Source organism: Pseudoliparis swirei, chromosome 24 (assembly GCF_029220125.1).
Source record: "Pseudoliparis swirei isolate HS2019 ecotype Mariana Trench chromosome 24, NWPU_hadal_v1, whole genome shotgun sequence".
Taxonomy (NCBI): Eukaryota; Metazoa; Chordata; class Actinopteri; order Perciformes; family Liparidae; genus Pseudoliparis; species Pseudoliparis swirei.
In genome coordinates, this window is record NC_079411.1 from 10,116,899 (window position 1) to 10,142,120 (window position 25,222).

Consider the following 25,222-nt stretch of genomic DNA (forward strand, 5'->3'; position numbering starts at 1 on the left):
CCTGTAGTTGCAGTTGCTTGAATCTCTAATGCTGCATCCTGCTTGGTCGCTGCTCAGGCTGGACTGCTACATTACACGACCGTGCCGCTGGCTTTTGAGGGAGCGCTCCTCCCCGAAAGCCCCACATGTTCTCAGATCCATCTCTCCATCCTCCGTACCCAGCCTCCTGCATCGCTTCCCCTTTAATTCAGAGTAACTGTCCTGTAATCAGCACAAGCATCGCCCTGTAACTCACGTCATGTACAAAATAAAAGGACTGCAAGACCAGCATCTTGAAGCAGTTAGGAGTAGTTGTACGTTGTTTTATTAATATAATATTATTGTTGTTGGACTATTTAAAATGTAAGATCAAATGCAATTAACCATTACACATATATTCCTTGATTATTTGGGTATGAGTCATTCCCATTTTCAAGTAATTTCACATCACGTTATTTCTCACCATATCAGTGATACTACAGTTCTCACTTTCAAAACCTAAATAGTCATATTAATTCATTAAATGTAATTGTATCCATTCGAGAACCGCTCATGTTCTAATGACAAACACCGTTGCTTTGTAATTACTGATTGCAGACCAGTTGAGTCATTCAGTCAGTTGCTGTGGAGGTATAGAAGACAACGGAACCAAACTGACATCAGATCAGTTTCTCTCTTTGACCCGCCCACTAAGGAAACGCGTCACTCCATCGCCAGGGACGTGGCTGCTGGGAAGCGCTTCCCGGTTGTTGTCCTTGGTTGTCGCGCCAAGCACCTCCGGGTTCCTCCATTCATTGGAGATAAGTTACATGTGCCAAAACAAATATTAATATTTGGGCGAGCGAAGAAAAGAGTCGTTTGTTTTTTATAAAGTGATAGCCGGTTGAATCAGCCGCTGACTGCGACAGACATGGACGACTCGCACAAGAAACAGAAGCTAGGCAACGCTGCCGAAAACTGGGTGAGTTCTTCTTTTGGCAAGTTGTGTGGTCAACGTGTCTCTCGTCCGTCCACCTCCACTAACTAGCTAGCTAGCGTCAGCGACTAACGAATGAGTTAATGGGCTCCTTAGCTCGCTGCACATTGAGGAATCCAACGGGACGTTTCACGCCTTGTTTGCTAACTAGCAGCGGCGAGGCTGACATGTTGCTAACCAGTTTATAGTTAATACTTGATGAATACAGTTAAATGAAAGGCCATTGACTATGTGTGAATTTAATTTAAAGCCGTGTTACAATAACTTTAGTGGTTGCTGCCACCAAAAAGTGTCAAACTAACTAAATACTGCTTGCTTTTGATAGCTAACTTGCTTCTCCTGGCTCTCTGATGATTAAAAGTACACCGCTAACTGTACTGCAGTATTTACAGACGTCAAGGATAAACATGTAACATGCATACATTTGGGTATTCTAACATGCATAAATAATCACAAATAACAACACCAGACAAACTCACAAGTGAACAGAGGCAAACAATGAGTTGATTAACCTAGTAAGCCTTATCACAGTGATAGTAAAGTGAATGTTTACCATCATACTTGACTGTGACTGCGGGTTTGGGCTGATGGTCAGATAAAACAAATACTTTGAACACATCAGCTTTGGCTATGGTCAATCATAATGTGCAAAGCTCAACATGAATGCTCGAAGCAAACGGTTTAAAATGTTTGAGAAGCCATATTTTAAAGCTACTTGGGAGATACTTTTATTTCTTCAAATTTATTTCGTATGGCTGGAACTTTAAACAAATGCTTTATATACTTGTATAATTGGGTTTCAAGTGGGTTGCATTGACAGTAAGTATGTGTAATTCCAGGGAATGCAACGTGCAACTAATGTCACCTATCAAGCTCATCATGTCAGCCGAAACAAGCGCGGGCAGGTTGTTGGCACAAAAGGAGGTTTCAGAGGATGCACCGTTTGGCTGAGTGGTAGGTTATTATATTATTAGTGTGTGTTTTTTCTATACCTGTATATCATGTCATATCTGTTTCGTAATTCTGCTGTTTTCTTCGGTGTCAAGGTTTGTCTGGTGCAGGTAAGACCACAGTGAGCATGGCTCTGGAGGAGTACCTGGTGTGTCACGGTATTCCCTGCTACTCACTGGATGGGGACAACATCCGTCAGGGGCTGAACAGAAACCTAGGCTTCAGCCCAGAGGACCGTGAAGAGAACATTCGGCGCATTGCTGAGGTGGCTCGGCTTTTTGCTGATGCTGGGCTGGTCTGCATCGCCAGCTTCATCTCGCCCTACAGCAGGGTGAGTGACTCTCCAACGAAAGCATCAGCTTTTGAATATTGAATGAGATAAACACATGACTCGTATGCTGTTCTACAATCTTTATTGAACCATATTTAAATGAACTATGGCGCTTTTGTGAATAGCGTTGTGCAATCTTAGGGATTACTTATTAGTTCTTGAGATGATCGTGATATTACTAATCATGTCACTGGTTATCATCATAATCCTGCTAAAATAGATGATGCCAGTGCCAACAATAGATTTGAAATGATAAAGTTTAGCTTTTTAAGGTATGTTTTGTTGTTCCTGTTCTGATTTTTAAACAAAAAATGCAATTTGTCATTATCCATTGGAAAAAAAGAAAACTACATCAGCAGTGAAACACTTGTTTATTGTGCTCTAATTACAGTCCTATGAAGAACTGGTGCATGATGAGCAGCATATTTGTTTTCCATTTACTGTCTCTATTATTCACCATTCTGAGGCGTAATTTGCAGAAGAAAACGTTGTTGTCTGGTGAAAGCCGAACACGACGAGGCTTAATAGTAACATGCTATCTTTTACTAGCTCCTTGACTCAATCATGTGTGTCACTCACTATGCATTTAATTATCGTGTATCAGGATCGCCTTAATGCCAGGAAGATCCATGAGGCAGCAGGGCTGCCTTTCTTTGAGGTGTTTGTGGACGCTCCACTGGATGTCTGCGAGAAGAGGGACGTGAAGGGCCTGTACAAGAGGGCCAGAGCGGGAGAGATACGAGGTGGAGTATGGTTTAATACTGTTTATGTGCAATGCATCAGTAGATCCAAGGCCTGGATTATTGTATCGGTCATGTGATGAATTCAGTGTTAATTTCACCTTCAAATCAACAATCGTACCATGTTGCTCAGGAGACATATCGACAAAACATTTATATTTTCATCAGTGGGACTTCTGCTGTTTCATGACACATGGAAACACCATCATTTCCTAGACTTTGTTTTCTTTGAAGTGATGCATCACTGTTAGAGGAAGTGTTTCACATTGTGGTGCAGCAAGTTTTTTTGCAGTGGAGAGATCTTTACCCAATTTCCAGAGTTTTGTCGATGAGACTGACCATCTCTAGTCTCATCTGTTTTTTGTATAGTTGCGACATTGTTAGTGAGACGGAAATCCGTATTAACCTGTTCTCTTAAGATCCACTTTAACCCTTAAAGGGTACCTGTAGCTCAAAACAACAACGTGCTACATCCATTAGGCGCATCAAATAAATCATATTTTCCCCGCCGCTATTGTCAACAAGTCACGCATAGCCCGAGGCTTTACATTTCTTTGTCAACATTCCGAGTCCGTGAACTCTTCAGTGCGCAGACATATTGCCAGTTATTTACTCATGTCAAAGGTCACTATGACGTAGAGTCGTTGAAAGGAATTCAGCCAATCCGGAGCCACTTCTACACGCGTTGCTTCTTGGGATAGATCGGTGGCCTCAAACCAGTTCACGTCTGGAGTTCACGCCAAGATGGCGCAGTGCAAGGCGTTCGGTTGTCTAAATAATAAACGGACTCACGAGACAAAAAAGTTCTTTTGCGTGCCCAAACCTAGTACAGAGGAAAAGAAGGTGCTCGCGAAGAAGTGGCTGCACAATTTAGGAACCGGGCATACTTTAAAAACATTTACATTCAGCAGAAACTCCGTGGTATGTGAACATCACTTCGATCCATATATTCAGAATATTAGTAATAATCACACCAACTCTGGTGATCGCAAATTAGCCTACATGAAACAACTGGCAAACTTACCGATTTGACAGTTCTCCCTCGGGTGCAGGCCCCCGAACATGTCGGCCGAACATTGCATCAATGAAAGACATCTCCAGCGCTGGCTTATGCGCGATGTAGCTCTCAAGCTCACGCTTTTGTGTAAAGCAGATGAGGTCTAATGTCACTATATCATCGGACATAAGTTTGTGTTCTTTACAACAAATGCACTCTATGTCTGTTTTTTGTGGCACACATTTCCCACAACTGCACCAAACGTCCGCCGACTTGCGTGCACGGTCCGCACGGTGAAGCATCTGGACCGGCGGTCCTTCGGCATCAACTTCATCAGAATCATCGCTATCGCTGTCACAATTAACTAAATGGGGATAGTCTGCTTTTAATGGTTCATACAAGTATCCAGTTGCTGAATCTGACAATCTTTCATCGTCCATATTTCGCCCGTTTTCTTTATTATTATCAAGTTCTCAGCATTTGTTTGCGAGCGCTCGACGTTGTTTACATTGGTTTCTGAACACATCCGCTGTGGTTGGCTGTCGATCTATCAACGATGTGACGTCACACCACCGGCGCCATATTCAAGCACCAGTGCAATGAAGCTTGTCAGAGTTGAGGGACTTTGAACAGCCTAAACTACGTATTGTTATTGAATACTGGACCGTCAGTGCATGAATAACCTTTAGAAACACATTATCTTTTGATCTGGCTACATATTCGCGATCTCAACAGGTACCCTTTAACAAACATGATTAACTCAGATGTATTGTTTTCTATTCCATGGATATTTCCTGGCTGCAAACTCTGCTAAACCTGCTCATGTCGTACTTCTTGATACAAGAGAATTTTGAAAATAGTTAATAATCATGACTGTGTGATTGATTTAAAGTGTATTTCAATAGAAAGGTTTGTAAATACTGTTAAAGCATTGTGATAGGTTACCTATTTAATACAGTGCAGATTTCCAATCCATATGATAATGGCAATAGAACAAAACAAGCGTTTTATTTCGATTTAGCACCAACGGTAAGACTTACTAGACGGAGGAATTAAATGAACATGGAGACACAAGATACGTGACTTGTCTGTTACACAGCCAACAGGGGTGCCCTCACCCTCCAGTGAGGCTTTTTATTGACACTCAATAAACAGTTCACGCCCACACACAGGTGGCTCAAATCAGGTTCATCGGTCACATCAATCAGTTCAAGTTGCCCAATGTCCATTAGTAAATTAGATAGAAATAGTAATAAAGTTATCACACAATATGAGAGCATATCTCAACACCCCCACTTGCTCTTACTTTGTGAAGTTCATAAGTACATTGTTCAGTACATCTGGTGCAAAATCAAGTCGTCCTGTGCTGCTTTCTGCATCAACACTCTGACACTAGTCAGGTTAGCAGTAGGAGAAAATGTCTCCTTGTAGTCAACTCCCAATTTTTGACTGTAACCCTTTGCCACATACCTGGCCTTGTATCTCTCAGACCCATCACTGTTTTTCTTTAGAGCATAAACCCATCTACCCCCCACTGCTTTCTTACCCGGAGGCAAGTTGGTTAGAGTAAATGTGTTATTTGCTTTAAGAGACTGCATTTCTTCATCCATGGTACTAACCCACTCTTTTGATTTGTCTGAGCTCATGGCTCCTTCAAAAGTTACAGGTATGTCGCAAGTGACTTTATAACAGTAATCAATGTTACTTTGGACCTGGTCCATTTTTCCAGCAGACTGAGAAACATTGTCACGTAGGTAAAATGGCTTCCTTCTCACTCTAGAAGGGTAAGTTCTAGGCTCATGCTTAACTTCAACTGCTCTCGGTTGGCTACTCTCCTCAGTCTCAATGACTGGAACCTCTTCAGTCTCAAGGACTGGGATTGCATTCTGCCTGAATCTATCTGCTCTGTATTCTACCATCAGATCATCATCATCAGCATCAACATTAGTCTGAGTCTGTTGCTCAACCCCAGGCTGAGAAACAAACTTGACTAATCTATTTCTCTGCACCTTCTCGCTGTCAGGAAAATAGATAAGGTATGCTGGACTGGTTTTGTCATACCCAACAAAAACACCTTCTACACCCTTGGGTCAAGTTTTTCTTGTCTTGAACATAAGCAAAACACTTTGAGCCAAACTTTTGCATTTTGGACAGGTTGGGTTGTCTCCCAGTCAACGCCTGTACTGGTGTTTGCTTTGTTCGTTTGTTGAAACAACGGTTTCTAATCACTGCTGCTGTCTGTACAGCATACGCCCTGAACCTTTTGGTAGGCCACTCTCAATTAACATGCATCTTGCCATATCAAAAAGTGTGCGCCAATTTCGCTCAGCCGTTCCATTTTGATGTGGAGAATACGGAGCTGAGGTCTCGTGCCTAATACCATTTTTAACCATTAAAGATTTGAAACTCTTAGCAGTGTACTCTGTACCATTATCTGATCGCAAACGCTTAATTTTGCCATAAGGCGTTACATCGGCCAGAAACCGCTCAGAGACTTGCACTGTGTCACTCTTATTTTTAAGGAAATACACAAATACAGCACTGGAAAAATCATCAGTAAACGACAGTGTATACTTAAACCCCTCTCTGGACTCTGGGGATATTGGTCCTGCCAAATCTGTGTGGACCAGCCCTAGTGGCTCTGTAGCTCTAGCATCAGGCTTTCTATTTATGGTCTGCACAAATTTGCCCTGAATACATACATCACAGTGTGGAGGTTTACTGGTTGCCCCTTTAATTTGCATGCCCTCGACAACAGGTGGCAACTTCAACACATCCTCATAGTTACAGTAACCCAATACTTCATGCCACGTTTGTAAATCAAGACACCCTTTAACTTGGTCATCACATTTCACATCATTATCTACCGTGTGTAAATAATAAAGCCTGTTGTGTATGTGGAATTTCGTACCATTTCTGTGAATCAGAATGTCCTCTCCTTTCTTGAAGATCACCGTCGCGTCACTTGCTGTAGCCGCTTTTACAGAAAAGATGTCTTGCGGATAGGAGGGGATGTACAACGCGTCTTTCAGCGTTGTTCTCAGCTGTCGACCTGTGCTGTCCGTCAGACAGACCACCGCGTCGCCTCGCCGCTCTGCTACGCCGCTGCACCGGGTGCCGTCGGCCAGCTCAACACAGTGTGACTCGGCCTTGAACTCGCCGTTGAAACACTTGAACTTGGCGAGGTCTGTAACGATGTGCGAGGTCGCCCCGCAGTCGACCATCAGAATCAGAATCAGAATCAGAAACAGGTTTATTGCCAAAGAATGAATGTTTTCACAAACAAACGAGGAATTTTTTTTGGTGGAAGGTGCAACATTTGGACATGACAAACAACAATCAACGCAAGGAGGGAGGAGGAGTGGGAGGAAGAGGGAGGAGGAGGAAGAGGAAGGAGCGGGAAGAAGGAGGAGAGAGGAAGGTGGAAGAAGAGGTGGTAGTCCTGGGGGTGACAGTCAGTCAGTCCGGGGTCCATTGATGAGCCCGACCGCCCGAAAAAGCTATTGGTGTGGCGGGAGGTCGTGGTCATGATGGACCGCAGCCTCCTCCCCGAGGGGAGGGACTCGAACAGGGAGTGTCCAGGGTGGGAGGGGTCGGCGACAATCTTTCTGGCCCGCTTCAGTGACCTGGAAGTGAACAGGACCTGGAGGGAAGGCAGATTGCAGCCGATAACCCTCTCGGCCGAGCGGATGATGCTCTGCAGCCTGCGCTTGTCTTTGGCTGTGGCTGCAGGGTGCCAGGCGGTGATGGAGGAGCAGATGATGGACTCAACGATGGCCGTGTAGAACTGTACCATCATCTTCCCTGGCAGGTTGAATTTCCTCAGCTGCCTCAGGAAGAACATCCTCTGCTGGGCCTTCTTGGAGATGGAGCCGATGTTCAGCTCCCACTTGAGGTCCTGGGAGATGATGGAGCCCAGGAAGCGGTAGGACTCCACAGCGTCGGGGAGTCACACAGGATGAGAGGGCGGGTGGGGCTGCATTCCTCCTGAAATCCACAACCATCTCCACTGTCTTTAGAGCGTTGAGCTCCAGGTTGTTCTGGCTGCACCAGGTCACAAGGTGGTCAGTCTCCCACCTGTAGGCGGTCTCGTCCCCGCCAGAGATGAGTCAATGAGGTGGTGTCATCCGCGAACTTTAGGAGCTTGACGGACTGGTGACTGGAGGTGCAGCTGTTGGTGTACAGGGAGATCAGCAGAGGAGAGAACACAGCCTTGGGGAACCCGTGCTGGTGGTCCGGGAGCCTGAGACGTGTTTCCCCAGCCTCACGTGCTGCTTCCTGTCGGTCAGGAAGTCTGTGATCCACCTGCAGGTGGAGTCGGGCACGTGCAGCTGGGAGAGCTTGTCCTGCAACAGGGACGGGATGATGGAATTGAAGGCAGAGCTGAAGTCCACAAACAGGATCCTGGCGTAGGTTCCTCGGGAGTCCAGATGCTGGAGGATGTAGTGAAGGGCCATGTTGACTGCATCGTCTGCAGACCTGTTGGCTCTGTAGGCGAACTGCAGGGGGTCCAGGAGTGGGTCACGTTGACATCTTGGCTCGGCTGGACATCTGCTGGCATGTCGCTCAACCGGAACGCATACTCGTCCTCCTCCCCCGTCTCCTCTGAAGCTTTACGGGCGTCATCTCGGCCTCGTCGCTTCTTGCTCCGACAGGTCTCGCTGCTGTGTGTGTCGCTCCTGCAGTGGCTGCACCACACTTTGCGCTGACAAGCGCGGGCGAGGTGTCCGTGTGTCCCACACCTGAAACACCCCAGGCTCGCGTCCCCCGTCGCCAGCTGCTGCTGCTGCTGCTCACGTTCGCCTGGACCTCCACCTCGTCTGGTGGGTCTCGCTGCTCGTCGCCCCCGTGCTGTCATCACATTGTCCTCAGTGTCTGGAGCACGCATCTTCTCTGTGTCCTCGTAGCCGCAGTTTCGTCTTGAATTCAGGAAACGCCACGGTCTCATCTCTTTGCGTGATGTAGATAACAAACGGTTTAAACGATTCGGGAAGCCCTTTTAGAACCATAGCTACAAGTAGCCCGTCACTTAAAGTCTCGCCTGCGTTTCTCAACGCTGTGCTGACTGTCTCAGCACGTATCACATAGTCGGTTACACTCTCGCTGCTTGACTTCTGGAGCGAGGTGAGCTCAGTATAAAGGCTGATAATTCTTGGCTTTCCTCTGCCTTGATAATAGTTTCTCAATATAAGTAGTGCTGCTCTACTGTCGTCGGGTGCTTCCCGCATCACCAGGGACAGGCTCTTATCATCCAGAAACTGGATAAGCTCAGCATATGCTTCTTCATTCTTTGCCTCATTCCGCAGCAGTTCCTCTTCGTCCTCTGTCACAGGCACTCTCAGAATGGTTTCTTTCAACCCTTGCAGACGAAGGTGGCCCAAGAACTTAGTCTCCCACAGTTCATACTTATTTTCATCCCCGTCAAATAACAAGCGCGACCAGCGGCTCCCACTCGGCTCTACTGGCTTTCTGCTACTAGTCATGTTTGGTGCCTACACGCACCTAGTCTTAAGTGTTAGTTTTAAATGTTTTGCTCTATAGGTTTTCGCCATCACCTGGGCCCATAACCTCTTAGCAGAGCTAAGAGCACAGTGGATAAAACATAACACAAATAGCACCAACGGTAAGACTTACTAGACGGAGGAATTAAATGAACATGGAGACACAAGATACGTGACTTGTCTGTTACACAGCCAACATGGCTGCCCTCACCCTCCAGTGAGGCTTTTTATTGACACTCAATAAACAGTTCACGCCCACACACAGGTGGCTCAAATCAGGTTCATCGGTCACATCAATCAGTTCAAGTTGCCCAATGTCCATTAGTAAATTAGATAGAAATAGTAATAAAGTTATCACACAATATGAGAGCATATCTCAACAGTGGAGCTGTACCAAACGATTGAAAGCTTTATTAATAACGTTAGCAGTCAAATTGTAAATCAACATTCGAATGCTGTGCAGCTTTTTCTTTTTTTAAATTGTGTTTTTGTTCATTCTGTTTAAGCCTGGTATTTCTGCACAGTTTGCAGATAAACATTAGGCTACACTAATTTTAGGATTATACTATTTGTAGAATTAGATGCCAGTGGTGGCTGTGTAGGATTTTTTCCGACTAATGTGATCCGTACAGTTCCAATAAGTCAACAATTATCATAATTTCTACCCAACATTTTCAATTTTACCTCTCAAAATATTCTCCGCAATCCATTTTTTCCTTCAAAGCCGTACTCAAATAACTGACTACTGATATAGATCCAAGAAAGTTGATTTAATAAACAAACACAAAAAACTTTAATAAAATTTTGGTTGAGGATTTGAATAGTGATGATGTCATAAAATATGACAGCAGGCATTCAAAGCTTCATTAGAAATCGCTTTTGTTGCATAGAGGATGAGGCTCACACTGTGCATGTCATTCTCGTATTTTATCAGGTTTCACTGGGATTGACTCGGAGTACGAGAAGCCAGAGGCCCCGGAGCTGGTGCTGAAGACCGCCTCCTGCACTGTGAATGAGAGCGTACAACAGCTCGTTGACCTGCTTCAGGAGAAGGTGAGGGGAAGAAATATCCTGCTTTCACATGTTTAAAATATGTGGATCATGTTTAGAGTCAGCCACTGTTGTTTTTATTGTCAATGGGCTCAAAGTTCAGCCTTTACATACAGCTGTGCTATCGTTCCAGTTGGGCACGAGGGGGCAGTAAAGCCTCATTTAAATGAATGGAACTGTTACTGCATCTCAACTGTATCATGCAAATCAATCAGTATTTTGCGAATTGCATACCTTCACACAATATTTTCTTCCATCTCCACACACACTTTTTCTTGCACAAATTGGGTGCAATCGCATAACAATTGATTTATTCAGTCGCTGCCCTGCACAATCAAAGGAAGATTTCAAAGAAAGATGGATTTATGAAAGCTATGTTAATGTGTTGCCGCCTCAAATGTGGGTCAGGGGATTTCTTATCCGCTGCACTAAAATAGTTCTCAAAGAGTCACTGTGGAGACTCAATAGGAGGCCATAATGAATAGATATGACATTTCACATACTTTTCTGCAGGATATCGTTCCCATTGATGCCTCTTATGAAGTGAAAGAGCTGTACGTTCAGGAGAATAAACTGGACCTGGCTAAGGCGGACGCAGAGACTCTGCCTGCTGTACAGATTGGGAAGGTACCTCTGAATTCTTTTTGGGATTTTAATCAATCTTAATAAACTAATGAAGCTAAATGACTATTGATGGGTGTTGTTTATTAATTTAGCAGTTATTCATTATTTATGTAAACATTGACGTATATTCTTTTCGTTTGAACAGCATATCATAAGTTGATTGTCAATATGTCAGTATGTGGCTGTCTGCGATCCTCAGGTGGACATGCAGTGGGTGCAGGTGCTGGCTGAAGGCTGGGCAACTCCTCTCAATGGCTTTATGAGGGAGAGAGAATATTTGCAGTGTCTTCATTTTGACTGTCTGCTGGATGGTAAGATGTCATTTATGTTTTCAAGAAAAAATAACATTTTCACAGTAAAATTCAGTCCTGCTATACTGAAGAAATGCACTAGATGGAGATGAGTGCTCATGAAATGGATAACTCAAATCTCTCGCTCTCTCTCTTGCTATATATATATATATATATACTAGAACTTGAGCACAGTGAGCTCCAGGAGGTTTTGTATCTTTTCCATCAGTTCAATCCCATTCTTCCAGCTGTAGCTCTATTTGCTCTTCACTCGCATTTATTTTACCTAACTATAACAATTAAGCACTCCGATTTAAAAGGGGTATTAAATTAGGTTTAACAAATACTCTCTGCATGTGTCCTCGTCAAACTGCTAATTATATTTTGTACCGCTGGATGTGCTGAGCAGCAAAAATTATCATTTTTTTCTTGCGAGCTGACATGCTGAAGAAGAGCTCCATTGCACAGCAGTGATGTGCAACCTGGCTAGGTTGCAGGATTACACATTGATATACTCAGGAATGATTTATATATTCTGAATTTTAAGAATGTTAGTGAAGTGCAGTTGCACCAGAAATGTCTTTGTTTTTGGGCACATTTCAGAATATGAATATTACATTTGGAGTATTTACAGCAATTTCTCACGTATTGTGTGGCATTCCAAAGAAAGACGATTTACTTTTATTGCCCATATGACCGCTCGAACCTCAGTTGTGATGCCAAACATTTTTGCTACACACACAGTAAAAGGAAAAATGCAATTAATTTAAAGTTCAAATAGCCAGTATTTCATCTTCAAATGTTGCTGGGTATATATTTTGCTGCCCTCACTGAAGGATGCAACTATCAAGTTCTTACAACTTGATGGTTCACATTCTTTCCTCAGGAAGATAACTAGCCTGAGAAATAGAGCTGTCTGGACAGACGGAGGCAAACATATATATTGATGTGAAATGTCTTGATTCCACTTTTCCTGTTTGTCCGGAGGGAGACGACAACAGAGGAAGAGGCTTCTGTATTGATTGACACCACACTCCACCATTTGTTCATTTTCACTTGCTTCCAGAGATTTGACAGTGATATCACAGTGAAAGCATCGATCGCCCAGACGCCCACACTATAACACTCACACTGGTGGGGAATCAGAAAACGGCATGTTTTACGAATCAAATAGTCTTTAAAAATAAACAAAGACCCAAATCCAAGCTTGCCTCTCTCCTACTCGGACATTTGGCAGTTTTGTGTGTGTTTGACTGGAACCAGCTGTTGGCTCCACTCTGTGACAGAAGGGACGAGAAGAGGGTCCAGGGGGGAGCAACAGTCGACGACCCCTCTTGTTTCCACTGCATTTGATCTGATGTGATGTGAGAAGTGTGCCGGTCCAAACCTTTTCATCAACCTAGACGGCACAATGAAGCCGCCACCAGACTGCTGTCACTGCACAGCTCAAATTGTCGAATTTTTAAAGGGTCAAGCTCCAGCTTAGCTTGAGAGGTTTTTTTTCTCTCCTCTGGCTTCTTAAATTGCAGCCTTGAAGTCTCACTGTAGCCTGTGGTTTAGCTATTTATCCCCCATTTAGCCCGAAGGAGTACAGCATGGAAACTTGATCAGAATAGTTGAGCTGTTTTGTTGAGTATGCTAACTAACCTCTGGAAGTTTAAACCCGCCTTTTGTAAAATGTCTGATCTCCGTCTCCCAGAGCTCTGCATCGGGGTCTTTAACATAGTTTTTCTTGGATCGTTATTTGATATTAAAAGTGCCCTTGTATGTAAAGCAAAAGTTTTGTTTACATACAACATTTTACATTAATACTTGTTGCGTCCGTCTTTCAGGTTGAGCGCATTTCATTCCTCATGAAACATTTGGAAAGCTGATTTAAAAAAAGCAATGTTTATATCAGTGTTTCCTCGCTTTTAGTCGTCTTCTTCGCGTCTTAGTGGGTTTTTACGACTCATCAGTGGAGTAGCTGAACATGCTGTGTATCACTTTGGGTTTTTGGAAGTCGTAATTAAAATTTGACATTTTTGGGACAAGACAATTGATTATTCAGTTAAATAACCAGCAGATTACGTGAGCATGAAACATAATAGTTAATTGCAGCTCTAATGTATTTTCCCTTGCCAAAAATATGTCTTTATCCCTCATCAAAATGTTCTTGGTTTTCCATTGTCCTAGGTGGCGTCATCAACCTGTCGGTGGCTGTGGTGCTGCCTTTGTCATCGGCAGATAAAGAGCGTTTAGATAGCGCGACAGCGATGGCTTTGGTCTACGAAGGCAGGCGAGTGGCCATCCTCCGCAACCCGGAGTTTTATGCACACCGCAAAGAAGAGCGATGTGCTCGTCAGTGGGGCACCACCTGCAAAGACCACCCTTACATCAAGGTAAAACATGTTTAGTATTCTCAAAAGCACACGATCATACATTGCACGTGCGATTTTTCTCCCCTTCCATCATTTAATCACTGTACATTTGAAATCTTATCAAAAAATGTAAACTGAATACAGGCTAATATGTTGGAAATGCTCTAAAAGAAATCAACAGTTGAACTGTGGTGAGAAGTATGGAGCTGCATTGCAGAGCTGCAGGCGGCCGGTCTCGGTGTGCTATGTGATAAACACTGCATGCAAACGGCCTCCTTGGCTCCAGCACTGATCGAACACAGATCCAAGCTGGCCTCCTCATATTGCTTATGGAAAGACAGAATATGAGGAGGTGGAGCTTTTCTCTCAGGATGCCCCGTTCAATCACTTGATCTCTTTGGTCCACCCTCATTTTGCAGGTGTTAAATTTGGTTGCCGAGTCCACAGAATGCGTTGAACTTGCACTGCTGAACTCAATAGGCCGTGGACTCCCCGTCAGCTTTCACCTTTTCGCTCTTCTCCTAACATATTGAGGAATTGTTTCCATCTGTCTGCCTGCTGCCTGCTGTGGGACTCAGTTAGACACGAGATAATGTCCTGAAATGATCCGGCGCAGCCAGCGGAAAGGGGCACCGGTTTGTATCTGGGGAAGAATGGAACCGTCTGGTGTTCCAGACACAAATAGTTGTCGGCTCGGCTTTTTATAAATCCATCGCGGCATCGCGTGGACTGGCTATTTTTAAATCCCATTGTTTTCGGGATTAATGCAGTTGGCTGGCCACTTGTATTTTGGCAAAGGGGCAAGACTAAATGGAAAGTCACCTGAATGGTATTTAGTGATTCCACCCCCTGGGGTCAGACTTGCTGTGAACCTCAAAGTCTCATTCTAAAGCCCTGTGCCGCTAATAATCCCGGGAGGAGATTAACTCGATCGCAGCGGTCCCAATATATCGTCAATCTCGGTCGTCATCTTTCTCCCGAGCAGATATCCTCGTCTCGCCTTGTTCGTGATTAAATCTGGCCTGGTAATGTGTTTCAAGTTGCAGGAGGCTGGTAGTTTCATTAATTGGTACCATAACTCTCCAGTGTCAACACCTTTCACTACTGTGATTCTTTATCCACTCTAACCTGTCACAGATGACCATGTGTGGTCAGCTTGGCGTCACTCATTAAAAAGTGAGTGTGTGTGTGTGTGTGTACAGGAGTGGATGTTTAACTGCGCGCCGGAGCCAGTCGGCTCGGCACACCTTTCCCGCTGGTAGCTACGACTTTATTATCCGGTTCCTTTTCCGACCAGAAACGACCTGCTCCGCATTACATGTAGTTAATCCACTTTTTCCTGTTTACCTGTGCGTCAGTCAGACAGGAGCCCGCTTCATCGGAAGCCATGGTGTAGTGTGTTTATTTTCACATGTGAAGTCCGGGGGCCCTTATAACGGTTAAACAGAGCACATGTGTAGAGCGTGGAGCTGCTCCTTTGATGTAGCCACGCAGACATTATATTTTCCATCCACTTATGTCAGGAAAATAAATTGCGACATGTCTATGCCGGTGATCTCTCTCAAGAGTAAGACTGTTGGGCATATGTTATGACTCTTCTCAGGCCAACGGTGGACAGGTTGGAATAATTGAAGTGTGGAAAACAAATCCCGACATGATCCTGGATACTTCTCACGACACAGCCAAGCGGTTATTGATCACGTCACGTAGACACCTCTCCTGCTGACAACTTCGACTTTTGATATATAGCTTGCCATATGAATCTAAAATCGGTCAGTAAATTATGGATATCAAAGGGTTTTTGTTGGGTATTATACTTGCATGATAAATTACATGTTGAATGAAATATACGACATGTCTTTTTCCGATCAGATTCCAAAACTTCGCAATGCCTCACACTTCATGTTTCATTCGTGGCCTTTGTTTAGAGCGCTCTGTCTCAGGCTGGAGCCTGTGTGGAGATGTCACTTTGTATCGCATTAACATCACACACGCTAATTTTCAGTAACTCTACAGTCTCAGAAATGCCATTGAGCCATTGTTGGATAAATCTCTTGGAGGGATACATGTCTCCAAGGTGGTCATGAGGCCCATCACCAGGTTTTATTGTGGAATACAATCTTGTGATGACTCTGATCCCTTTTGAAATCCAGGTAGTACATGTGACCAAATGCAAAGGAGTGGACATGCCAACGTTTATCTGACTGTTTAACGACCCCAGACACTTTGATTTATGATGGTGTGCCGTCGGTGCAACTGGCTAATAACTGAGTTTTATTAGAATCCTGGCCCTGTTCCAGCACGGTGAAGCTTTTGTGGGGCTCTGTGTCTTAAATCTGGATTATGTTTGAGTTGTGTTCCCTGTCATGGTCACTATTTCAGATGGTGATGGAAAGTGGCGACTGGCTGGTCGGGGGAGATCTGCAGGTTCTGGACAAGATCTACTGGAACGACGAACTCGATCACTACCGGCTGACACCTATTGAGCTCAAACAGAAGTTTAAAGAAATGAATGCTGGTATGGGCCAAGAGATCCTGAACCAAGGACTTTTATAGATACAGTAGTGTAACAATGTTTATAAACGTCGAGTTTTTTTTCAGGCGGTCGTCTACTCACGTCAATGCTAGTATTCTTTGTTTAGTCTTTGGGGAAGAAGTAAGGGCCACAGAGGAGGAAAGTCATCGGAGAGAACGCTCTGGGGGGATTCAGTCCTTCACTGTATGTGGAAAAATCCAGCGAAAACGTCAAGGCACTCTTTTGAAACAATTCAAATGCTCTTATTGTTACGGCATCGTCGCGTGAGACACAGAAATCCACCTCTGACACGGGTCGGCATCAAGCCTGTGACTGCGTGACAATGAAGACATGTCATTGATGAAAAGTGCCATTATTTTTCTCTCTACAGTGATCCTCATTCAAAGAGGGCCTCAGATGAACTGTACTTGGGTCCAGGAAGCTCCCATACCCAAACATGTTTTGACTTGACTGCGTGTGGTTTCGGTAGTTGGACACTGAGCTGCTTGATTATCTCTGGGTACACTGTGGCCTTTTGTTTGTGTTGTACAGATGTGTTCAGCTGTGTTTGGTCACAGTCAAACGAACCCTTCTCACCCATCTTCTGGCTTCTTTTTTTTTAAGATGCCGTCTTTGCCTTCCAGCTCCGCAACCCGGTCCACAACGGCCACGCTCTTCTGATGCAGGACACCCACAAGCGTCTCCTCGAGCGCGGCTACCGCCGGCCTGTCCTGCTCCTCCACCCGCTGGGAGGCTGGACCAAGGACGACGACGTGCCGCTGCACTGGCGGATGAAGCAGCACGCCGCTGTGCTGGAGGCGGGCGTCCTGAATCCAGATGCTACTATCGTGGCCATCTTTCCTTCACCCATGATGTATGCCGGGCCAACTGAGGTAATGGTTATTAAGAATGTGGTATCTGCATCGTGACATGCTCGAGGGTTCTTTTTAAAAGAAAACCGACGGGAACAAAAGATGTGACTGCAGCACTGAGTAATGTGAATTGACATGGGGAGGAGGACTGTCTTTTTACTTTTTGGGAGTGAAAAATGTCAGGAAAGGGGTTTTGACTGTTTCTCTGCCATACACAGACCTCTTCGTATGACGGAGCGCAGCTGGGAATCTTTTAATCATTGCCTTACAATAATTGGAAAGCTACATCTAAATAATTAAGAGCAGATTGGAGGCTCGCTGATGTCAGCCAGTGAATTTATTCAGTTTGTATTCCTGAATGGGAGGTTTAGAGAGCCGGGCTCGGCCTTGGTATCATTGTTTTTACCTTCATTGTTCACCCATTAAAACAACATATTCTCGGCCTGCAAATAATTAACTACCTCTCCAGACCCCGGAGAGGTAGTTTCTTTATAAGCCTAATCTGAAAGTAGATCCCAAAATATACAGACTACATGGGCAAGAACGTAATGGCGATAGTATTAGTAACTATCCAGAAGTAATGTGGAGATTTAACCGTTATTCACGATAATATCACGAGAAACAGAAATTCTGAATACTTACAATGATTTAAAATGTGCTGTTGGAGACTAGCTGAGTAGAGCTTCGGTCTGCTAAAAAATGAACATGAAAAGGTAGCTTGAGATTTTTAATTTCAATTATATCTAAGGTTCTATAATCCGAAGACATTTTTAAAATGTATTTTTTGATCCTTTCCCACAGGTTCAGTGGCATTGCAGAGCTCGAATGGTGGCCGGAGCCAACTTCTACATCGTGGGCCGGGACCCTGCGGGCATGCTCCACCCTGACACGGGAAAGGACCTGTACGAGCCCACTCACGGCGCCAAGGTCCTCACCATGGCACCGGGCCTCATCAGCCTGGAGATTGTCCCATTTAAGGTCGCCGCTTACAACAAGGTCAAGAAAGCAATGGATTTTTATGACCCCAAAAAGTGAGTACTTGTTTTTTTGCCCTAATTTTAAAAACCTGCCATCTTGTTTCCTATGTGCTTTAGATTAATGGGCGATGGAATACAGAAATAGCTTGAGGTTGAGGGCCTGTATCCACATACTGACTTTTTATGGCAGAAAGGCTCCTGTAGAGCGCTGGGGAGCGCCTCATCCCAGCGATCCCTTCTGGGGCGAGCGCGTCGAAGCTCAATCTGACAGCCGTAACGTGCAAAGAGGAATATCAACATCACTTGGGCTTTTCTGTCCGACAGGATTAGACGGACACGACCAAAACAATTGTCCACTCCATTTTTTTTTTTACAGTCATTTCAAATAATGTAAATTAGTAGCGCTGTAAGTGGCGGAGCATTCGCTCTCTCCTCGTTGGGAGCAAATGAAAAAAACCGCGGTGTGGACACAAGGCCCTAAAGCGGCAGTGCTCACACTAAATTAAATGTCTTATTCATAGATTTACTCCAGATTAATACCTCAAATTAAATCCAATTAGAGCGAGCAGCCTAAACACTCATTAGGCTTTTCTGGTTTTCTTCGTGTTTTTTTTGGGTTTTTTAAACCCTTTCATCTATTTTCTTTCCTCCTTCTCTTCTATCTAAAGTACAGCACAAAGCCAAGAATAACAGGAATTGTTTTTCTTTCTTATTCAGTTGAAATGTTTTGTGAATTAGTCTGAGCTTTGATGTTACTCAAAAATTACAGAGACCTGCCATTAATTAAAGTATGTCTACAAACATTGCACACGATGACTCGGATGAATCATGCAATCTTATTGCCTTTTTGTCCGGGTTTGATGCAGCCGCCACCGTCGGGTTACGCAACTCTATCTGCGTTTGGCCAGGAATGTTACGACTAAGTGTGGCCAGACTAAAAAGTTTGTCTTTGTTTTCCATGATGCATATTTATAAAGTTCAGTCTGTGCTGACATGTTGAGCAGGAACATCTATTACTTTTAATGCTGCCAAAAATAGTCTTTGTTTACTTTGAAATTAACTTCACCAGGTAAGAAAAATAAGTGTTTCCTGAGTTTGAAACATTTTAATCAGTTTACCACTGAAAATCCCTGTTATCGGTTGAATGTCATCTTTTTCCACATTCTCAAAGTTTGTCCGTCGTGTATCTTAAAATGATTTACGAACGGAGAGGAAGCAGTGAAATGAAACGATTTGTTGTCAGCGGTTTTGAATTTAAGGTATTAATTAAAGTATGGGGTTAAAGTATTTCTTTGTCACATACCCAAGTGCATTTGTAATTCAATGCAATATGGTCTACTCCAGTGGTCGCCAACCCGTCGATCGCGATCGACCGGTCGATCTCGGAGACGTTCCCTGTCGATCTCCAAAATAAAATGAAAATAAAATCAGAAACACATTGTTCCTCGTTCTCGAACATTTTCTGAAGTGTCTTCTGAAACGTTTTCTTCCTGACTGGAAGATCGACGTCAGAAAACATCTCCGCCTGATTTTAATGAACGCCTGAAAGCGGGTTCTCTTACACAGCGGCGTTGTCAGCTGTGCTCCCTGAGAGGGGAGCGTATAGTACAGGTGGGGCGCAGGGGAAATGCAGAAAGACCTTTATTCATAACTTTACATATAACACAAGTTCAAAGTACAAGGACATACAACTACGTCATCAATAAATACATTTTGTAATGCCTGTCCCTTAGTGTAAATGTTTACGTTACGGCATTAACAGATTACGCCTGCGCATGCGCAACTGCCGAGATTCTTGGCGACTTGCCAGGTTTTACCTCCGTGAGTTCGGCTTTTCTGCTGTTGTCCTTCAAAACAAAAGCTCAACATTGAGCTTTTTTTCTTGTCTGATGGAGCAATCTGGTTTACTTGAAAGTGATTGCAATTGTATTTATTCTATTATTTGAAAAAGCACAGATGCAGGATTCACAAATGGGGATCTCATATTTATTATTATTATAATTATTTAAATCTGAGGATGTCTGTCGAGCTGATGTGAACGTATTCACCAACGGGCTGACTTCAGAACCAGTCCCAGATGAGAAAACTTTCATGAATCCCAAATTTTCCCCCGAAAAACCCGTCAGTGAAGTTGAGAAAATCACCAAATCAAAGACCAGGAGCTGGATTACTGACAGACAGCTCACAGACAGCTGACAGACTGCCTCAGACTGTCTGTTTGTGTTTATGAACTAACTACACGCTCACAGACAGAGTTCAGTCACAGCCATCACACTGACTGGAATCACATGACTTGATGGCATTATGATGATGAGAGCTGAACTTACATGAGTTGCACTGACTGATCATGTTGTCAGTGTCGTGTTGTAATGTAAATAAATACAACATTTATATTGGTAGTTCATCCAGCTGCTCATTGCAAATGGGTTTTTTCTTGTTCATATTGTGTGCGGTGAACAAATAGCTTACTTTTTATATTGCACTTAAATTCTGTGTTCCTGGTCTCATCAATTTGAAAGCTGGACCAAAGTGTTTTGATTTCATTCAATTAGAATTAGGCCAAATAAAAAGCCTCAAGTCATAAGTCGAGTCTGGACCGTCGTTTTCTCTCAACGCCTCAACAGGTAGATCTTGCCGGTCATGAAGGCGGAGGTCAGGGATCTTGGGCTCAAAAAGGTTGGTGACCACTGGTCTACTCGATCACGAGTAGCAGGAAATATAACATCAAAGAAATCCAGAACATTTATATTTAAAATATAAATATATGCAAACTATACAAACACATTTTGTTCAGACTCGAGGGGAAATAATGTATAATATACATTTAAATATAGAAAATCATGTTATTGGCCTTTTTAAGCACATTTCATATTGTCATCTAAAATCAGTAAATTAATCTCTCAAGTAAAATATATATACATCTTTTTGGAAGAGTTTATTGATCCAGTGGCTTCTGAAGGCTAAAGCTAGAGAGAGACATGCAAGGAGGTTACAGGATATCCCAAATCTGTCGTCATCCCGATTGGATTCGTGGCATTCCATTCTCTCTTGCACGCTGACAGCGGCGGGCCAAGATTCAGGAGGAATATGAACGCTTCCCGTGATCGCCAGCGAAGCCCTCCAGTCCTCCTCCACAATGGCTGGGATCAAAGCAAGCTGCTTCTAATTGGACACTGGATAACAATGCACTCTGAAGAATTTGCCCGCAGCTCTTTTACCTCACGGCATGCGTAGTGCGAGTCTTCTCCGCAGCTTCTCCTGCGAGAGCAACGCGATGCGCTCGGCCACGCGACGGCCAATCGCAAATGTGACTTCCGAACAGGGAACGTCTGCTCACAAGGTGTCTCAAACGGCCTTGAATTTGAAGAGGCGGCTCAACTGAACGTGGCGAGACGCCGTCCGTCAGAGGGAGGACCAGACGTTAAAATGTTTTCACGAGAAAGCTTTGTCACGATGAAACGATCCGATCAGTTGGAAGCGTGCCACCGCTTCATTCCTTCATGCAGACAGACATTTTGGTTTGTGGTACCTCAAAGTGACGATGTCGCCGTTAGCGTTTCTTTTCGGGATTTTCTTTCACAGAGAATTAGGAAATGGATTTAAATTTGATAAAATGTAAAAAAGAAAAATTGTGACCTAAGTATTTATATTCCTGTCACTCAAGTGGATCAGTGAGAAAATGGAAAGAAACTTTCATAGATATGGTCTAGAAATGAGTTCAGTGACCGAAATATTGTCACACACACACACACACACCCAATGTGACATTTTTGTATCTCAGCATTGGCTCTTGACCTGGAGCCAAAACATCTCAACCGGGACATTTCTCGCGGGATGTTTTTAATGTTACAAGAGCAACTCTTTTGTTTTGGCCTGATCCTTCGCCTCGTTGCACATTAATTACAAAGTCACGAGCAGTTATTGTTTGCTGACATTTCCTGTGCTGTTGATAAGCATCTTTTCATTGATTTGAAATATGTCTCTTTTTCTTTTTTCCCGCAGCCACACAGATTATGATTTCATCTCGGGCACACGGATGCGTAAGATGGCTCGCGAGGGAGAGAATCCTCCCGACGGCTTCATGGCGCCGAAGGCTTGGTCTGTGCTGAAGGACTACTATAAGTCACTGGAGAAGGCTTAAAGGTCGAGTTCCAGATGAAAGGAACATGGAAAGACATTGACTAACAGGATTAATGTGGGGACCACTCATCGGCTGTCGGAAACATCACGCTCTGGCTTCCGTCTGTCACTTCCACCCTCAACCGAACATTAACTGTTTTTTGTAGTCTTATGACAATACTGTTTTAACTTGATGTACTTTTATTTCACTAAACTCACTTTGATAATGAATTATAGTAAAAAGCAGTCGGCATACTGTTGAATTGGTTTAAAAAAAAAAAAAAGGACAAACGGAAGCATTTCTTGAGAGTAGATGTGTGTGTTTCTCACTAACGTTCTAACTGTACATTCTGTTAACTAGAGATTTAAAAATCATGGCTTGTAAGGATGGAAAGTACTGTTGACCAGTATTTGAAAAGGCGTGGATGAATGTTGAGTATTCGTGATGTTAAAATTCATAAAGTTACTTCACGATTGAAACTCCAGAAAGTTACTCTGTACTTTTTTGCAAGTGGCAGTAGCAATTGCTAAAAATTTGGAGAACACAAGTATTTGATGTAAAAGTCGAGTGCCTTGGTCCTCGCAAAGTGAATTCACATGATGTCTTGTTTGAATTACGACACACACACACCTGCTTCTCATCTCACTTGTCTTTGTTATACTGTCTGATGCGGTCCAGTATCACAAGAAATAGGCTGCAAGACAAGAGGATTTTATTTGGTTTGCAACCAGAATCTTCATGAATTTCTTTGAAATGTAAAAAAAAAAAACCATGTTATTGGTCTATTATTATTATTATTGTTGTGTCCCTAACATTTCTTTCTCCTTTTAACGGTGCTCTGCATGTATTTTTTGTGCTTTTAATTTGTCTCAACAGTCTTGATATTCTGTTATATTTCCATCATTTTTTCTTCTTCTATGGGTTACTAATATTGCCGGCCTGTATAGTCAGATTGTTGACGGTTACATCAAGGGATCAGATTTGTAATCATCCTTGTCCAATAAACCATTTTTTATCAAACAAGAACATTTTGTTTACTCTTCCGTTCTGTAATCTGTAGCTTTGTTAACACGGTGCACGGTTAGATTGTCCTTCTTTTGCATCCCACCAAAGAGTTTTAAATACACAACAAGTTCTCAAACAGTTTAACTTGTTTCTAAATGTCAGTGCTGGAGTTCATGTATTTTGGAAACTAACTTACAGCTGGCCCCCAGATGCAGCCAAAGGGGAACATTCAGACAGAAGAGTGTCAACGTCAGAACAGCTCTGGATACTTCATCTAATACAACCTAGAGATGTAATGAATAGACCTGCACGCAGATTTCTGCTTTTTCTACCTCTCCCCAGATCTCTTTCAATCACAAACGGTAATCAAGCTGCGTCCTCAGTACAAATTTAAACTAGAACGGGCACTCGGTAGAGCGCATACCTTCGCATATCACAAGATTGGGCATTGAATTATGAACATTTTGGCATTAGTTGCATGCCAATTGGATAAAAATTGACCGTGCTGTGGTAAAAAGAAGATGTTGACCTTTTCATGAACTAGACCTTTGACCCGATTGATCTCAAAATCTAATCAAATGGTCCCCGGATAATAAATCAGCCAACCAAATTTCATGCGATTCAAGAAGATTTTGAGCTTTTCATGACCTTGACCTTGACCTTTGATCCGATCGATCCCAAAATCTAATCAAATGGTCCTCGGATAATAACCAATCATCCCACCAAATTTCATGCGATTCGGTTTAATACTTTTTGTGTTATGCAAATAAATAAATACACAGAGATCAAAACATAACCTTCCGCATTTTCAATGCGAAGGTAAAGATGAGCTGTTTAATGATGAAATTATTTTGGAGAGGTTGCCTCGAGATTTTTGTTCTTGAAGCGGTTTGTGGGAGATCAGATGCTCTCTGGGTAATGCATGTCCTTAATTTATTGTTATCTTACATGCCCCATGTATTTTTACTTCTGGGTCCTTTTTATTCGCCTCATCATCAGATTAGATTTTTTGCTTTGAACATTTCCATCTGTTGAGGGTGTTGTTACAGTGTGGAGGAGAAAGGTGGAAGGTGCCAAGAAATGTGTATGGTCCTAAGTACTGTTTCCATAACGTATACCTTCACTCACCTGCACCGCCTCATTTTAGTTGAAGCTAAATTTAGACAGACAGTAATAAACAAAATTCATCCGAGGCAATGAAATCGAAGACAGTTTCTCTTGAGAATTTTAATAGGATGAGCCGGAGAGTTGGCTGGGCTACTAATATGTTTGTTTCTATAATATGTTCATCATCATAGATATATATATATATATATATATATATAGATTATGACATATGGAACTGCATTATAAAGAGATTTTTTGTTAGAAAAGGGGGAAAAAATGGAGATAGTTAAAAAATGTGTTTTATTGATGTCTACTTTAAGTTTAATTGTGACATATTTTGCCACCTCACCCTGGTGATTGATATATATATAAATCATTGCATTTACAACATTGCATGCATTTAGTCTATATATAGACTAAATGCATGCAATTTAGTCTATATATGTATATAAATAGACTAAATGCATGCAATTTTGTACTTGCAAAGACATCACTGCTGTCTCATCCCATACCACCAGAAGGTTCAGCTCTTACATGGACTCCAGCTCCATTTATCTCCAATTTCCTTCCATCTGGTTTGAGTTTCACTCAAAGCCAGTCATGATAAAAACAGGCTTTACTTTGCAAAACGCAATACAGTGATACAGGACATGGTTAAAATTCAAGGAAAGTTGTGTCCCCCATAGATGGCTCTGAGGTGTGTGTGTGTGTGTGTGTGTGTGTGTGTGTGTGTGTGTGTGTGTGTGTGTGTGCTGAGGTGTGTGATTGCGGACCAGCACTCATCAGCAGTAATGATTTTGTTTCATGACCTTGACCTTTATGGTCGT

At 43.1% G+C, this 25,222-nt stretch overlaps 1 protein-coding gene across 1 annotated transcript; it reads left to right on the top strand.

Moving 5' to 3' along the window:
- Positions 1–726: 726 nt before the first annotated feature.
- papss1 (3'-phosphoadenosine 5'-phosphosulfate synthase 1) lies at positions 727–23,309 on the top strand. Its single transcript, XM_056409124.1, has 12 exons — positions 727–940; positions 1,795–1,909; positions 2,002–2,237; positions 2,842–2,980; positions 10,410–10,528; positions 11,039–11,152; positions 11,349–11,460; positions 13,615–13,820; positions 16,182–16,317; positions 16,939–17,207; positions 17,988–18,217; positions 22,166–23,309. Exons 1-12 carry the CDS (start codon positions 890–892, stop codon positions 22,302–22,304), a joined length of 1,866 nt encoding a protein of 621 aa, XP_056265099.1. The 5' UTR covers positions 727–889; the 3' UTR covers positions 22,305–23,309.
- The last annotated feature ends 1,913 nt before the right edge of the window (positions 23,310–25,222 follow it).